The sequence below is a fragment of the Balaenoptera ricei genome, chromosome 18 (genome assembly GCF_028023285.1).
Source record: "Balaenoptera ricei isolate mBalRic1 chromosome 18, mBalRic1.hap2, whole genome shotgun sequence".
Taxonomy (NCBI): Eukaryota; Metazoa; Chordata; class Mammalia; order Artiodactyla; family Balaenopteridae; genus Balaenoptera; species Balaenoptera ricei.
This window is the reverse complement of record NC_082656.1, coordinates 16,959,539-16,977,344: the sequence shown is the minus strand read 5'-3', so window position 1 is coordinate 16,977,344 and position 17,806 is coordinate 16,959,539. Positions and strand designations below refer to the sequence as shown.

Sequence of the window (17,806 nt, the reverse complement as noted above, 5' to 3'; positions counted from 1 at the left end):
CCTGGCTTTGGATTTGACAAAGGTTATCACATTGTTTTCAAACTCTCAGGTTGCTTTTTAACTCTTGAATAAGCTGGCAACTGCTTAAGGGCAAGAATTGTGCTTTTTTAATTTACGTCCCCAGTGTCTAGCGCTATCCGGGATACAGTTGACGGACCAGGAGGACAGGATCCCTCACAGGGGGTGGAAAGAGGACAGAGAGAGAAATGAGACTGGAAAGAGAGCCCGGGTGAAGGATCAGCGCCGGGCTGAGGTGTTTGCCCGTATTCTGTGAGTCGATGGTGGCCGTGAAAGTTCTGAAATCTGCAGACCTATCCAGAGACCTTTAGGGTGGTTCAACTCCGAGATGCATAAATAGAAGTCTTTATGAGGTTAGGGAACAGGTGGGGAGACAGAAACAGGAGTAGGAAGGCTGGGAACATAAATTTGTATCTTGGAGTTTTAAATTGCAGCTGGAGCAGTTGTAAAATGAAGGCATTATCGGGGTGGAAAAGATGATTGTGAGCCAAATGTCAAAGTCGTCACTGGACCAGGGAAGGAACTAGGAAGTCTGTTATATCGACCCACCAGGAGCAAGGAGACCAGAAGGGGTGGGAAGGAGGTGGAAGGGAAGACAGAACAGCCTAGACCTCAAAGAAGAAAGGTTTGTGCCCTTCCCCTTTCTGTTTGATGAATTCTATTCACTCCTTAAGTCTCAACTTACGTTTTCTATTCTGTGAAACTTTCCCATCCCTTCCTCCTGGTTCTCGCCCACCCCGCCCAACCCTGCTCAGGATGTATTGTTTCCTCCCTTCCATCCCTTGCATGGCTCTAACAGCGTTTCGAAACTGAACTGCACACACATCTGTCATAACATTAATTACATCGTATTGAGGTTTGCAGTTTACTTGCCTGGATCCCCCAGTAGGCAGGGGGTTCAAGGGCAGGGGTTTATCTTATTTGAACCAGATCCATCACGATACCCAAGTCAGTATCTTTTGAGGAGAGAGTGAGTGCGTGGCATTGGTGTGGAGGCGGGCAGGTGCATTTGGACAGTCAGATACAGATCGTGAGAGAGCTCATGGAGAGAGAGACTTGGAAGCTGACTGCAGAACAAAATGATGATTAACACCCAACACTTCCCACGTGCCAGGCGCTACCTCCATGGAATAACTCCTCAGTCCTCACAAGCCCTTAGTGTGCCTGTGATACAAATAAGGAAACTGACTCTCAGAGAAGTTACAAAACTTGCCTCAGATCACAAACCTAGAGTTAAGGTCTCTAGGGTAATAAATTAAAATGAGGCCATTGGGGTGGGCCCTAATCCAATCTGACTGGTGTCTTTATAAAAAGAGGAAATTTGGGCACACGCAAAGACACCAGGGGTGCGCACACTGAGGAACGACCACGTGAGGACACAGAGAGAAGGCGGTCGTTTACAAGCCAAGGAGAGAGGCCTCAGGAGAAACCACATCTGCCAACGCCTGGAGCTTGGACTTCCAGCCTCCAGAACGGTGAGAAAGTAACTTCCTGTTGTGGAAGCCACCCAGTGTGTGGTATTTTGTTATGGCAGCCCTAAGAAACGAAGGCAGGCAGAGTGGTGGAAGACTGGGTCACTGAAGCAAAGTGTGAGAAGAGGAAGAGGACAGAGAGCCAACATCCCAAGTCTACATCGTTAATATGATAAATAGGTGACCCGGCCACAATTCCCAGAAGGCATGACCGTCCTCTCAGGGGCCTGGAGGGCAGCGTCCTGAGTCTAGGGTTTCCCCGTATTTGTAAATTTCCACAGCACTTTTCCAGAGGTCTTTCACGTTCCCATCTCATTTTTCGCCCACCACCTGACAGTTGGAGGGGTAACCATGGGCACGGTGTGGGATGTCTGGGCTTGGACTCCAGTTCTACCCCTTAAACTGCAGGCTGAGAGTTCTTGCGGAGGCTCCAGGCAGGACCACTATCTTTGCTCTCCCCTATCCAAGCGGAGTCATTTATATTTTAATAAGATTATTTTCCAACTCAACAGTGTATCTTTAGTTTCATGTATCCCTTTGCCATCTGGTCCCCTTATGCTTGCCTGTAAGGCTAGTGGCTTTCTTTGTCTAAGTAGACTTGTCAATAGTTTATAATTTTTCTTGTCATGATCATAATATTTATTTTTCACATCAGACAAACTCTTCTGGAGACTTGGAAGAAAGAGATTGTTTTTTCATGTCTCTCTTTAACCTGAATTTTTTATTTCTGGGTTACTTCCCCAACCAGGGATCAAACCCGCACCCCCTGCGGCGAAGGCCTGGAGTCTTAAACACTGGACCACCAGGGAAGTCCCAGAAATGGATTTCTTAAAATAAAGAATTAAATAAAACTGAATGAACAAAACTTCTCAAACTCTACTGGATACCCTAAATTAGTGTATTAGATCAGGCTGGTCTTACAACAAATGGTCCAGAAGATTTAGACTCCTGCAGTGAAGTGGCCTAACTTCCCTCTAACTTGAAACTCAAACCCAAGCAAATCCCATGCCCAGGAGATTTTTATTTTTATCTGTTTTCAATCTCTAGCCTTTAAATTTCTTATCTTAAAGCTACTTACCTTCTATTGTTTAAAACCTTTGGCGTCTTGTCCCAATTACTTTTGGCCTTCTTGATTACTAATCTCTCTCTTTCACTGGCAAAATCAAAGCTCTTTACCATCAGATTATTTTGAGTTTTTCCTCCAATAATGGTGTCAGGTACCTGGTAGGGCTTCCTCTAAGGAACTTCAGCTTGGTGGGAGGGCCAGCCCTGCCCGTGGGGTCTGGAACAAGATAAACTGCCCTCTCATTACCTCAAAAGTCCCATGAGGCCAGCCACTGCCTCTGACTTGTTCCCCAATGTGTCCCTGACACCCAGCCAATGCCTGGCACACAATGAGTGCTTAACAAATAAATAGACGGATGGTCTTGTTTTCTAATACACCACCCCATGCTACAACGTCCAGAGGCTGAAACAGTATTCTAGGTGAAATACAACACGAGAGTGTGTTCAGATCTGTCTGAGAAAAAGTGATAAAAAAATCAGTGACATCTTGTAATCATATGCTTCGCGGTTTCTAGAGGGCTTCACATTTCCTCTGCGATTTACGCCAAGAACCCCATTTTAAGGACAATGGAAGCCCCACAGGTTTGTGTGAGGATTAAAGAGATGATGCTCATAAGGCCCCTACCACAATGCCTGACTTGTAGTGAGAGCTTCTAAAACAGCTTATGATCTACCCTGTTTCTCTAGTGGCCTGTCGGATTCTCGTCAGAAATCAGCTTTCATTTTTCCTGGCCTATTACACCCTACCTCAGTGTTCCTCCCATTCTCACGTTGATGGGAACATCTTTAAGGAGGAGGGCAGGGCGTTCCAAGCAGACCAGTGACACTCCTCTGCCCCCATCTTACAGCGGGGAGGGGGAGGGCGTTGCATCCCCCGACAGTTAAAGTGATCAACGTTAAATAGCTGGAAGTAGAGCCCAGGAACCACGTAAAGGTTATGGGCAAAATACCCTATTGCGATCGCTACAAGGTCCTTGTGCTGATTACCCGCTGACACCTCTTTTACCAAAAAAATAACAAAGTGAGGCTCCTAAGACCCAAAAACTTAAGCGGGAGCCCATGCATAGCTGGATATGGGTGCTCAGAGGGACAGTGAAGACCGTTCAAAATTTTTCTCTTCCCGATAGTAAATGCATCACTGAGTCACCATCTGAGGCTGTGCCAATAATAAATAACACTTGTGTCTCCTGCAGTTGAGGGGACCTGAATCAGTGTATCATTTGAGATGCAGTCCAGGTTTTTATGTGGTCTGACCTTTCTCTGGATATTTGAGAAAGACTGATATAACTTAAGCAGCATCTCATTTTCTAAGGGCCATGCTAATTTCACTGTCTCTTCTCTGCTCTTTTTCTTAGTGTTGCCTTCCTGAGGGTGTAACTGGCCCACCTATAGCCTTCCTGGCAGATGGCAAGGACTCCATCCACATTAAATGGGTCACCTGGCTCCCTGACTCACTCACTGGGTGGCCTGGGGCAAGGCCCTTGAACTCACTGGGGTTTAGTTTCCTCGACTGTAAAGTGGAAAAATAAACCTATTTCACAGACCTTTGTGCAGGATTAAATGAGGTGACAAATATGAATTGTCCCTACACAGACTAGACAAAGGTAGGTTCCCTCGTGGCTGTAAGGATAACAAGGTAGCAGAATGTTCATTGGACTTACCTATTTGGCCACTTTTATCACTCCCTTTAATCTGGTCTCATGGACACTGTATTTGTCCTTCTACTTTTCAAATAGGCTATAATGGTCTATTGATTTCGGGGAGATGTTACATGTATATAGAACTGCCTCACTATCATCTTTGCCATTTTGTGTCCTTCTGGTCCCCCAGCTTTCCTTCCCTCCCTCTCTAATCAAATGCTCAGTGCCCTGTCCTGCCGCACCCTTGCTGGTCTCTGCACTGGGAAAGCTCTCCTCACTAACCCCCCTCCACTCTGGGGCTGCTTCCCTTTCATTCACTCAACACATATTTATTGCTCGAAGGACTATTCCAGGTGCTGGGAATACAGCAGTGAACAAAACAGAGTCCCTGCTCTCCTGGAGCTGGCATTCCATGGATAGGATTGGGGAAGAAAGAACAGGTAATAAGTCAACAAACCTATCATATGTTACGTGCTTGCAGAGTTATAAGAGCAGAGCAGGGTAAGGGATACTGTGATGTAGGTTTAGTTGGGAAGGGCTCTCTGATGAGGGGCCATTTGAACAGACTACTGAAAGACATGTGGCAGGAGCCTTGCAGAAAATATGGGAGAAATTATTCCAGGGAGAAGAAACGGCAAGTGCAAAGGCCCTGAGGCAGAAGAGGGCTAACTATGCCTTCCCAAGAGAGCGTTCCCTGACATTCCAACTTGAATTACATTCTCTCTCAGGGCACACTGTTCTTTTCTTCATAGCATTCATCTCCACTGATGTTTTATATATATATATATATATATATATATATATATTTTTTTTTTTTTTTTGGTGCTCTACACGTTCAGAGAAACTTCTCTAGTAACGAACTATAGAAATGATCCCTGAAAGTATAGTCTTCATATAGGTTTTAATATATACTTGTTTAATAAGTCTCCCTCTCCTGATTACAAGCTCAGCGAGGGCAGGCATCAAATCTGTTGCTGTTTTCCCTTATTTGTATATCCAGAATTCAGCCTCCTGTCTGGTATTTAGTTATCAACTGCATGGATAAATTTAAGATGGTCATTAATGACGTTGTGCTGTAAATCTCTCACAACATTCCTTTTGCCTCATCTGAGAATTTTCTTTTAGGAATCAGTACATGGGGTGGGAAGCGGGGCGAGTCTCCTTTGAACTGGCATGCTCCTTTCTTTCAGCTAATGAGCACAAATTGAGTATAATATATCCATTTCTGTTTTGTGTGCAAGGAATTTTATGCTCAGTAAGGACAATTCAGTTAAGATTTGGGGTTGGCATATTTACCTGTGTTTTTTCTTGATGATGAGATTGCATGTCTATTCTTCTTTTGTTTAGTTGGATTTCTCTTTTATGTAATTTAATTAAGATAAGAATCAAAAGGAGTGACATTTAGGTAAGTAGGAAGGAAGAACAGAAGGGGGAGAGAGGGAGAGAGGAAAGACAATGGATTCCCCTTCAGCGATACCACTCGTCACTGCTTTGCAAATTGAGACTGGGAATGCAGCTAGCTCATGCTTTAAAAGTAATGATAGCTGCCTGGTACTACTGCTTAGCACGTATCAGGACCAATGCTACGTATTTTTATGTATGATCTCAATAAATTCACAACAGGCTATAGGGTAGCTATCAATAGTCCCATCTTACAGATAAGTAAATAAAGGCTCAAAGAGGTTAAATAACTTGCTTTAAAACAGGAGAAAGAAGAAATGAGTGCCTTCCAATGGCTTGGACAGGGCTGTCAGAATTAAATCCAAATTGTTTTGATCCTCCCTGCCCCCAAATTCCATCCAGCCTCACCCTACTAAGAGGAGGTGAGGCTCTCCAATAGTGATCATTAACTCACCCCAGGTGCTGAGCAGGGTACTTTACAAACATCCATTATCCCCTTACAACAACAACCCCTGAATGCAGGTGCCTGCAATGGTCTTTAAGTTATTTTTAAAGGCTTTTTTTTTTTTTTTTTTTTTAACTAGCAAAAGAATGCATGACACCAATTGTAAACTGGCAAGTTGGTGGTGGGAAGCCACTAAGACCTGTGCTAAGAAAGGTGATAATGAATTCAGTGTTGGCAATTCTGAGGAAACTGTACGAAAACACCTAGATGTTCTAACTGGTCCAGAAGTATAACTGATTCCTCCTTGCTTTCACCGTGCGGCCGGGGGTTTCTCGGTGGGACTCGCGACGCTGGGGCTGAGGAACCTCCGGGCAATCCCTAGGATTCTGAATTCCGGGACTGTGGGCCCAGGGGAGAGGGACGGCTCACTCACACATCACACGCGGTCACAAAGCACAGACGGGAACACGCGGTCAGCAGACACCCAGAAGCGTGCACCTACAGATACATACCTACCCACAGCAAACCACAAAGACAAGTGTGCACGGCCACACAGACCTCGCCCACTCATGCATTCACACCACTCATAGGCGCGCAACACGCGGGCTCACGCGAGCTCGCGCACAGACTCACAGCCGGAGCACACACCCTCTTGCGCGCGCACCTACCCTCGCGCACATGCACACACTTTCTTGCGCGCGCTCATACTCTGCACACATCCCCCCGCGCGCGCTCACACCGCGTGCACACGGCCTCTTGCGTACGCACATACCCTGGCTCACGTGCACACCCCCGCACGCACACGCGCTCCGTGCACGCACCCTCTCGCACGCGCACACGCTCGCACGGCCGAGCGGCGAGGGGCGGGGCGGGAGCAGCCCCGGGGGCCTGGCTGGGCGCGGCCAGGAGAGGGCGCGGCGCGGGGTGGCGCCTGAGTTGTTTGCCGGAGCCCGGGCCGTGAGACGCTCAGAGGGAGCCCGGCCAGCTCGGGCTGGTCCGGGCTGCGCTGGGCGGCCCGGAGGGAGCGCGTCCCGGGTCACGCCGGCGCCCGCGAGCGGAGAGCGGCGGGGAACGCGCTATGGACCCCAAGGCGGGTAGCGGCGAGGAGGATGACTGCGTGGACTCGGGCGCAGAGACCGGAGGGTGAGCCGCGCGGACCGGGCCGGGCAGTGGGCGGGGGCCACTCTCCGAGTTGCGCGGCGGCTCCTCCCGGCCCGGGACCTTCCTGGACCCCGCGCCGGAGTCGCTTCGGCGGAACGCGGCTGCGGGGACTGCTTCTCCTGCCGGGTCCCCTGGGGAAACCGGAGGGGCTGTGGCGAGCCCGCTCTCTGCTGGGCCGGCCCTGAGGGCAGAGCGGCGGGGTCCGTGGCTGCCCCGGGTCAGGGCGGGCCCCACCCTGGAGGGCAGAAAAGTGGAAGGACGCAAGGTTCAGGGTAACCCCACGCAGCCCACACCACCCCAGCCCGTCTTGCCCTCCGTCATCACTGAGCTGATGCGGAGTGCCGGGCAAATGCAGTGTCCCCCTGTATCACCGTTAGAGAGACAAGGGATGCTCTTGCACTTGTTTCCACCTTCCGCGAGGACTTTCTTATTGTAGCTCCGGAACCCCCTGGAGTCCAGGATGGGGTTCTGGGGATGGGGAGAAAAGGTAAAGAGAGTAGGACACGTGAGACCTAAAAGTCTTTCAGAAGTCTTCTAAGAGGATGGCGTTTTTCATTTTATGGCTTTATTGTGCTTGCCAAGACGCCCTCCCCAACTCCTCCACTGCCCCGCCGAACTTCCTCACTTCTGAGCGCACCTGTCCCAGTTGGAGCCGCTTGCCTTGGGCACAGGTGGGATGAAGATGATGCTATGATCTAGCCTTACTTATTTTTAAAAATGTCTTCTCTTCAGCGGACTCAAACAATAAGTCCAAACCTTTGGAGACTAATCTCCTCTCCGAACAACACTGTTTTCCTGAGTGGGACAAAAGAGTGAATGTCTTTTAGGAGACGAACGTCATTGTAAACGCTTCCGCCCAGCCCCTATCTCTAGAGGACTTCCCGGTGCAGAGTCAGCGTTACATCCAGGATGCGGGTACCGACCCAGAAGGAAAGGGTGTCTTTGCCTATCTGCAGTAACCCAGGGGGAGGGCTGGAGCTGCCCAGAACACAGAAAGCCTCATTCCAAGAAGGCTGGGGAGATTTAGACATAGATCTAAGGATTTGGCAACCCTGTGAGGACAGGAAGAGAGTCCAGGCCCAGAATGGACCTACGGTCACACCTGACCCGGAGAAAGGTTCCCTAGGCAGCACGCCCTGCCTGCCCAACCCCGCCCTTCCTTACAGCCTCTATCCACTGGAGCCCAAATCCGGGACTTTACTGCCCCAAAACATTTACCCTGCAATGGGCTTTCCCTGTTATCCGCCCTTGTGATCATTGATGGTTCGCTACAGAACCCTGTTACACTCCAGTGTTGTAACCTGATTCCAAATACTGAACTCCTGTGCTTTCTCCCACGCTTTGTATGTGGGGCATTTATCAACTTTAACTGAAGATCCTTGGCTCCCCCCCTACCCCCGCCCCGCCCCAGTTAGCTGAACAGGAGTAGAAGAAACAGAACAAAAGTAACCAGGTCATTTTCAGCTGGGTTAGATAAAGCACCGGCTGGTCCATTGGTTTTCAATTTGCAGAGCTCACCTGAAACAGATCTTTTATGCCGGGGCTCTCTCGGAGAAATAGAAAGCCCTGACCCAGAAGTGTCATCGCCCCGGCATCCGAACAAACGGCATGACAGCTGTCAGGGCTCCTGGGAGGGGCTTGCTGAGTATGCTGACACCTCTCTGTCTCTGTCATAAGTGTGTAAATTAACAGGACAGAATTGTTTGAAGAATTCTTTTTGCCTCAGTAGCATTCTTAAGCTAAAGGTAAAGTGGCATGCATTTAAATGAAATAGTTTCAGTGAATGCTTATTAGTCTTGTATTTGCTGCATATTCATATATCCCTTAAAGTTGAGATTACTTATTAAAAAACTGTTCACAGTTTCCCTGCTTTTCCAGAGCTTGCCACCTCTTACCCTCTCCAGCTTTCGTACAGCTACCTGTCGAGATTGTGTAGAAAGCATGAAGAAAGCTTGCTCAGTATGTGTTTGTTATCATTATTTTTAAAAACGCAAATCGGATCGTGTCTCTCTGCCTTGCAAACTTTTAGTGGTTCTGTCATCTATAAAGCACAAAGAGTTTAGCATGGCCTACAAGCCCCAGTGTTAATGGGGTCCCCACCCCTCTCTCTCTGGCCTTGTCACTTGGTAGGCTCGTCCCTGCACCCTGCATATAACCACATCAGCTGGGTTTTTTCCAATTCCTCACCTGTGTCAAGCTGCCCTCTTTGCCCCTAGGCCCTTCTCCACCTGGCACGCCTGTCTGCCAGGTGAAACTCTACTCTTCTTTCAAGAGTCAGCTCAAGTGACACATCCACTCAGACAGGGAGCCTTAATTTGGGGTGCATGAATTGCTTTAAGTTGCATGCAAAATGATGGGCTTTGTGAAGTTTTATAAGATACTGTTTTTCATCAGATTCTCAGAGTAGCCTGTGATCCCCTCCAAACCACGTTTGGGCAGGGTATAAGTTTCATTTTCATCATGCTGCGTTTGAAGTATTGGGAGACATCCAAGTAAAGATGATGAGTCAGCAGTCAAGTAATCTACCTAGAGAGGAGGTCAGACAGGAGGACTGCAGTTGGGAACTGTCAGCCTAAAAATGGCAGTTGAAGCCCTAGGAGTGGATTCAATCAACTAAAGTTCGTAGCAGACACGAGCCTGGCATTTACTATGTGCCAGGTACCATTCTAAGACTTACATATTTCATTAATTCATTTAATCCTTCAACAAATCTGGGAAGCAGGTACTATTTAAGACCAGCCTTGAAAAACTACAGCATTTAAATGTCAGGTAGAGGAGGATGAGCTGATAAAGGAGCCTGAGAAAAACTAGGCATGGAATGAAAAAAGGAAGAAGGTGATATCCTAGAAGCCAAGGGAAGAAAGGAAAGAGATCAGCTGTGCTATTTAGAAACAAATCAGGATGAGGAAATCATCTCCCTTCTTTTTAAAGGGAGATAATGAAAAGAAGGCAGAGGAGTAGTGGAGGAGAAGCTGGGTCAGCGTGAGGTGGCTGGAGCCCTTTGTCTGGGAAAGGGAGGGGTGAGGAGAGACAGTAGCTGGAGGGGAGAGTGGGATGAGGGAAGGATTTCTTAAACGTAGGCATGACTTGGGCAGTAAATGCTCATAGAAAGGATTCTGTAAATGGGAAATGATAACTACGTAGGAGAAAAACGGCTATCTGTGATGTCAGCTTTCTGAAAATATGCGGGTAGATGGACTTCAGGTCATGTGGACAGATTGGCTTTGGAAAGAGGAGGGACATCCCTGTTGCAACCAGTGGGAGAGAAGGGAAGATGGGGTTTCCATTCAGTGCAAATGCAGCCCCCGTCCCCCAGGAGAATGGAGACTTGGCACTGTTGTTCCGGGCGATGGTGAGTGAGAACCCAGTCAAGATGAGTGATTACATATGAAGGTACCAGTCTACCTTGCCATTGATTTTCCTGCAGCGGTGTTCACCCACCTGGGGGCAGGCAGAGAGAGACAGTGGGTAGTTGAGATCATCAAGGTCTGGGGGAGAGGGACTGTTGCTAGGCTGGTGTGAACAGAACATAGGAGCAAGGGAAATCTGCGGCTGTTGCTTGAGCTGATAACTGATCCTTTTAGCAGCATATCAGAGGTGCTTCCAAGAACCTTCGTGGATTCCGCTGCCAGTAGACAGACTGTGCTGATCTCTTTGAAAGCTACAGTCCAAAGAGCCAGCCTGCTGGGGTTCAGATTCTGGCTCCTCCACCTAGGAATTGTGGAACCTTGAGCCAGTTACTTAACCTCTCTCTGCCCTCAGCTTTCTCCTTTGCAAGATGGGGATGACAGTAATAGTACTCACCTCATAGGGTGGTTGTGAGGATTAAATGAGTCTATACACTTAAAGCCCATAGAACAGTGCCTGGCATAAGTAAACCCTCAGTACCTTATTATTTCTTATGAAACACACTCCAAGTGGTAAACTTAGAGTTTTATATGATAAAAATGTACATCTCCAGGTGCACTCAAGACCATATGTTCTTTGTACTCATCACAGTAGAGGCTCTGATGCTTTTAAATTGCCTTAAGCAATTTGATTACTGTTCAGAACATCTGAAAGAGTACGGCACATGCCTCAATCTGATAATTATTTTTATTTTGAAGCTGAGGAAACGGAGGTTCAGAGGGTGCCTGACTAGTTAGTAGCCTAGATTGCAGCTTGGGTCTCCAGCACGCCTCCTGCGTAGTGAAGTTGCCTTTCAAAGAGCTGTTTGGTCTGTAATTAATTCTTGTTTTCTGCTCAGACATTTTCTTTTGCTCGAAATGCTACCTTTGCTGTCTGACACCCCCAGCAATACAGGCTAAGACTAAAAGCAAACTAGCATTCTTCTGTGGCGATTGATGTCATTTTGAAACTCCCACTTTCCAGATCCACTTGAAAACAAGCCTTGTGCTCCTGTGTACTTTCTGTTAGAAAAAACTGGCAAGTTGGCTATTGACCATGGTCAACTGTCTTAAGAAACAAGAGTCTCTTAACAGAGGGACAGGCAGTGTTTTGTAAACCCAAACAAAAGGCTAAGATGAATGTTTTCCAATGGGTGTTGCATTAGTGCTGTCTCTCAGATTTGGCCTCTAAGCCAGTCTTTCAGATATAACCATAGCTGATGGATTATTTTCATTCAGAAGTTTGACCTGGCATTAATGGATCTCCACGTCTGTGGCAGCTGTCACTGAGCTTCTGAAAACATAGGGTCATACCATGCTCTTTATCTTTGGGTGACCTCCAACTGATGCGTCACTGTGATTTCAGTGATAAACAATTTTCAGGTCTAGAGTTTATAAACAGGTGGATAGAAAGGAATAGGTAGAATCCATTTTTAAAGGGGACAGGCTTAAAGAATTTTAGATGGGGAAATCTTGCATAGAAGACAAGATGATCTATTGGTACTCTATTATCTTTGCGTTCAAGGTGGAGCTAGATAGCTCTAAATTACCATGGCATCTAATTCAATGGACTGGGAGTTAACAGATGAGGTCCATGGTGCAATGAGCTGATGTTTTACAGAAATACCAAGGTCAATTCTTATCCCAGGATTTCCCTGGAAAAGAGAATTTAGGAAGGTATCCATTTTATATAAATATAAAAATTGGCAAGTAGGCTGCTGACGGTGGTAAACTATCTTGAGTGCAGACTCCTTTATATTTAACCCCTATACTTATAATTAAAGTACAGTCAAGGGACCACATCTTACTTTCTGTTCATTATTGGCACAGATACTAAATAAATGTCATGTTTGAAAATGTGTTTACTATGCGTGTCAGGCATGTGAATATATATAATCCTTGTATTATTCTGCTCATCTGTATCATGTGTCCACAAATTTTCCGTCCTAAAATTTGTGGATTCACCTTGCATGCTTCATTCTGGCAAAGCTGAATGTCTTATTCAGAGCCAGCTGGATAAATTCTTAGGATGTGAGACCAATAAACAAAATTCCCAAGACAGGTACCCTACAGCTTGCTTCCTCCTACCTAAAAAAGCTGGGAGTACACATCCCTCCAGAGAACCATAGTCAGTATCTGAAATTGTTTGAACCTATTTATGCATACAGTTTTTTCAAGCTTTACAGCTTGTCTTTCACCAGCCATATTTCTAGTAAATAACCTTTTGGGGTTATTTGGAATGTATTTTAAGAACTATAAAAGTCTTCATACCTTGACTCAACCCCCATTCCCCATCATGATAATTTTTCCAAGGAAATTAAATATCAAGCTGTATTTATAAATTTCTCATCACCATGTGCTTTGCAAAAGTGAACAATCAGGAACAATCATATAGCCAACAAAAGGGAAATGGTTGACTAAATTACAGTACATCACTTTTTCTAAAATTATAGTTACAGAAACTATGTAGCAGCATTTTATGATGGAGTTTAGTGAAAAGAGCAGTTTAAAATTGTATCTCCATCGTTATGGCAACTGGGTACAAATTACATCACCAGGACCAGAGGCTGGAGAGTAATGTGAAGTTTTAGGTGACTTTTCTTTCTGTTTGATTTCTGTTTTGATGGTGGACAGGGGTAGAAGTTGGGGTGATGGATGAGACCACAGAGCTGGGCAGAGGCCATCAGTCATAGAAAGAGGGGTGTACTGTTGTGCACTGTTGAGCTTGAACTTCATCCAGAGAGGGACATGATCAGATTTTGCCTTGCAAAGATTGGCTGCTGTATGAGGAAGGAATTGGAGCAGGGCGAGAGTGACAGGCAGGTCTGACCTGGGCGGTGCCTTTCATCATGAGAAATATGGAGAGATTCATGGCAGGGGCATCCGTTATGCTAGCACCTGCCCTAAAATACCCCCTTAAAATACTTCAAGATTCTTGGAATATGTTTCAAATGTAAATTTCATTCTATGTAGGTATCCATCTGTATGCAGATCTTTAAAACGTATGCATATGCGAAACCCATATGCTTCAAGAGTATTTGGAAGATCCTAGCTGAAAATACTGACAGAATTTTAATAATAAAATCAATACGATTGCACATTCTTACTGAATGTTTTATTGGAATTGTCATGCAATTTCTTTGAAGCCTGGCCATCTTAAGATGATCATATTATAATGGAATTGTTCTGCTGTTGCATCTACCACAGTGGATGTTGGTTGAGTATTCATTGCATATATGTACAGTTACATTTCTAAGTATTGTCCGAAAGTTTATTTATGTCCTGCCTGGTTCCAGAAAGAATTTAATGCACCAACACTAGGGTTACAAATCCTGCATTTCAGAATGTTCCGGATTCCTGACTCTCCTCTCTCATTTTCTCTCCCACCCTCTCCTCTCCCTTTTCCCTTAGCCAGCATGTCTCCAGGCTCTATCCAATCCATTCTCCCTTCTAACTCCTTCCTTACCACCGCTCTACCTGCCTAGTTCAAGCCTCACCTCCTGGTCTCCTTACAGATACTATCACTTTAGTTTCCTAATCAATGATATAAAAAATTGGATGAGATCTCAGTGGATGCAGTTTGTAGTATATAAAGGGATATGCAAATGTTAGTAGTTGTTATTCTTTCCAGTTTTGAAATTCAGTGACTCTGTGACAACTAAAGTATTTCATTTGAAAAGAGAAAATCACATGCTGTTTTTCTTCCATTTTGTTCCTCTACCAATAAGTCAGTGCATCATTTTGTGTGGGAGATGTAGGTGGTTTGAATTAGTGACAGGCATGCTTTTTATGACTTTTTAAAAAAGTTGTGTATATATCTTTTTAATGTGGTAAGAAACTCAATGGAGTAAAAATTGGATGATTCAAGAAAGGCAGCATGAGACTAAGTAAATAAAAGGAGTGTATATCTATAAAATTAAACATAATTAACCACTTTATTTGCATAACTATGTCCCCTAACTACCACCTTGGTAGAATAAACTCCTCCATGCCTGAGAGCTTAATTTCCTGCCAAGAATGACTTGGGGACACTGTGGGGAGAAAACCAATAGCTTCTATACCATGTACGTTGCCAGAGAGGGACGGTTTAAGAGCCACACAAGTAGAGCAGAAGCTTAGCAGAGATTAAGCAGACAAGTTCCTGGCCACATTCCCATTCTCACAGAGGCCGAGTGCCAGCAGCTGATTTTTCAGCATACAAACTGATGGGTTATTTCACCCTGGCCCTAACCCTGCCTTTTCCCTTTCCAGATCATAGCCCACATCCTGTTCCTCTAATATCTAGCAGGATTTCTTCCCAGATGGAACTGAAATCAACCATCATTGTGCTTGTGTGTTATCTGATGGTCAGCCAGGCCTTGAATGTGGAAGCCCTCCCAGCCAGGGTTCCCTCTCACTCACCAGGGTCCACCTCCCCTCTGCTTACATCAGCAAAGAAACATTTCCCTGAGGGATGGTGCTGACATTTCAAGGGTTTAAATAACCTTTTGCAGTGGTTTAACCTTTTGTGGGAGTCATGAACCCCTTTGAGAGTCTGCTGAAAACTTTGAGCGTTCTCCCCGGGAAAATAAGCTTCCATTCAAAAATTTGCCAGTAAATTTAGATGGTTCGGGACCCATCTGGTCTTCCATCTGGGAGACTCACAGAGCCCATATGAAGGACCCCGGGTTTCTAGAATGCCTTTAAAGTTGTGCTTTCAAATCCAGACATAACTTGATTCTGCACAAAACAGTCCGCAGCATGACAGTTTTTAAGTTGTGGCATTTCTCTACCAGTTAAATGCTACTTACCACTGACTGTTTAAAATTCTACTTTGAAGAGATCACTTGGACAGAGAAAAATAATGTCTAATCCTACTAATACTAAGGTTTTGTGTTTCAGGTCTGACTACAGCCACATGTCCTCCACCAGCAGTAAGTATGGCTTAAATGTCCTTCAGCTTTGTCTTCCGAGTCCCCCTGGGGGTCAGTCCCATCTCTGTATGTAGAGAAGGCCGTCCATGTAACCCTTGCTTTAATAGAAAGAATCTCCGAAGGTATCCTGGCCAAAGGGTGTGATACAGGATTCTCTGGGGAGTGGCGAGAAGTGGAGGCTTTTCCTGGAGAATGTGATTGTACCTTGATTTGAGGGCTAGACGTGCCACTACTTTCCCTGTGGAAATTCAGCCTGGAGGAACTAGCCCAGGCTTTACTAACCCGCATGCTTGGAAAATACCTTCTCTGATGAAGCTGAGGTAACTCATTCATTCAACAAACATGTATCAAATACCTGCTGTCCGTGGGCTCACAGCTCAGAGTGCATTCATTGGGTCATGAGGTGGCCCCAGTTCCTCTGTTGGGCAGATTTCCTCCTGTGTATTTCTGTACCTGCAGGCAGATACCACAGCTGATGATTATATATGGTAAAAAAAAAAAAAAAAAAAAAAGTATGTTTATAAACATACTCTGAGCATAGAAAAAGGTGTTTGTATTGAATATTAAATTACAAGTAAATCTATTTATGGGAAATTAGGCGTTATATCTAGGAACACCTTTACAATGATGAAGATCACTACAGAGCCATTCAGACTGATTAAACACTTATTTTAAAATAACAAAAAAATTTTCTTACAATAAAAGCCCTGATTTTTTGAGTCGGTAAACACTGAACTGTTTTGGCCTATCTCACTATCCTGATAAGCTCTCAATTCTAAATAGTTCCCAAATGGAAAGACACTTAATTGGATTATTCTATTTATTGATGTTATGGCTTAGTTTTTCCTTTGCAATGAGATACTGTGCGGAAAGCTGTATATCTGGGATGGTTATTTAGTGTCAAATTATATTTAGTTAGTATAACTGCAGCGAGCAATTTCTGATCATTTCAGCCAACTGGAGACCCAGCATTGCCCCTTAGTTATTAAGAACCATTAGTAATAATGAAAATAATGCTCCAGTGATTTGCATTCCCTCCCTGACGCTTCTGCGTTCCTAAAATCAGAGAATGCTCTCTTGAACTCTCTCTCTCTCTGCTGCCATTTTCAGTTTTGCCCAGAGGCTACATTTCTTTAAGAATGATTTTTATAAAATACTTGCCCGAAGCCTTTGCTCAATTTGTAGCTCCCAAAGCAGTCCTCTGGGTCACAACAAAGCGCCTCTCTTGTCAGCGAAATGGGTAATTTGGTTTGGGATGTTTTTCTCTCCATTATTTTAATTGCGATCTCTGAGTTGGAATTTCTCTTAGTGCAACTGGGATCAATAGCCTTTTATTGCTGTTCCTTTTCTCTTTAAATTTTTGGCGAGTCCTGCCTCATTCTTCAGTGTTGGGGCCTCTTGGTGAGTGAGGGTGTATATGCGTTTCATATTTCAGTTAGGAAATGTATTTGACTACCAATAATAGAGAAAAAAATGACTTAAGTAAGGGTTTGTTTTCCTCTAATTGAAAAAAAAAAAAGTCCAGAGGAGGCAGTGCAAGTGTGCTACACAGTCCTCAGATTTTGGCTTCCATCCTCGGGGTTGCCTCAAAGTTACAGAATGGCTGCCTCTGCCACAGCCATCACATCCTTGTTCTGGGCAGGAAGAAGAGCTGAGGGGATACTGGTGGGCCCCTGACTGTCTTTGCTCTCTCTGTTGCCTGAACTGCCTTTCCTCCCAGCCAGGAGCATCAATCCTGGCCGCACCCATACACAGGAGAAGGCCCCTTATGCATTCAGTTAAAGGTAACAGAGTGGACCCTTTCTGAAAAGAAAAAAATGATATTAAATCTAGAGTCTTAAATCTATCCTTTAACACATAGGTTCAACAGTGCTGCAATAATAAAAAGTATTTTCCAAGTAGATGTTAAAAATAGCATTTCCCCACAAGCTAGATAATCACTCAGAGGCCTGAGTAGAAAGAAGTTTCCTATTTCTCCTGAATGGTGCAGTTCCAGGGTCACTCTCCCTGTCACAGCCAACTTGGTGCCAGCACCTTCTGTGTGACCACGGGCCCAGAGGGCTGACCAGGCGGTCCCAGTTCCCACATTTTGGTCCTGGAAGCAGCTCCCGCACGTCATTGTCATTCTCCTGCGATCTGTCAGCCTCTCGCCACTGAATGGCTTGTTTCTGAATGACTCCTGACTCCCGATTGGGATTTGAGCATTGGTTACCATTTACTTTTAGGAAATGGACTTTTCTGTGTGTGCAAGTGGTTCTTCCCACACATTCACCAGATGCCCCTTTACCTGTCTGTTCCTGAGTTC

At 45.4% G+C, this 17,806-nt stretch overlaps 1 protein-coding gene and 1 pseudogene across 1 annotated transcript in view; one reads left to right on the top strand and one right to left on the bottom strand.

Moving 5' to 3' along the window:
* Window positions 1-4,999: 4,999 nt before the first annotated feature.
* LOC132352772 (small nucleolar RNA U3) lies at window positions 5,000-5,086 on the bottom strand (annotated as a pseudogene).
* Window positions 5,087-6,999: 1,913 nt separating this feature from the next.
* Window positions 7,000-17,806, top strand: part of FAM124A (family with sequence similarity 124 member A) — a 105,444-nt gene continuing 94,637 nt past the window's right edge. Inside the window, exons 1-2 of the mRNA XM_059902791.1 lie at window positions 7,000-7,184; window positions 15,470-15,501. Of these exons, the coding sequence (XP_059758774.1) occupies window positions 7,120-7,184; window positions 15,470-15,501 (97 nt within the window). The 5' untranslated portion in view covers window positions 7,000-7,119. The remainder of the gene's footprint in view (window positions 7,185-15,469; window positions 15,502-17,806) is intronic.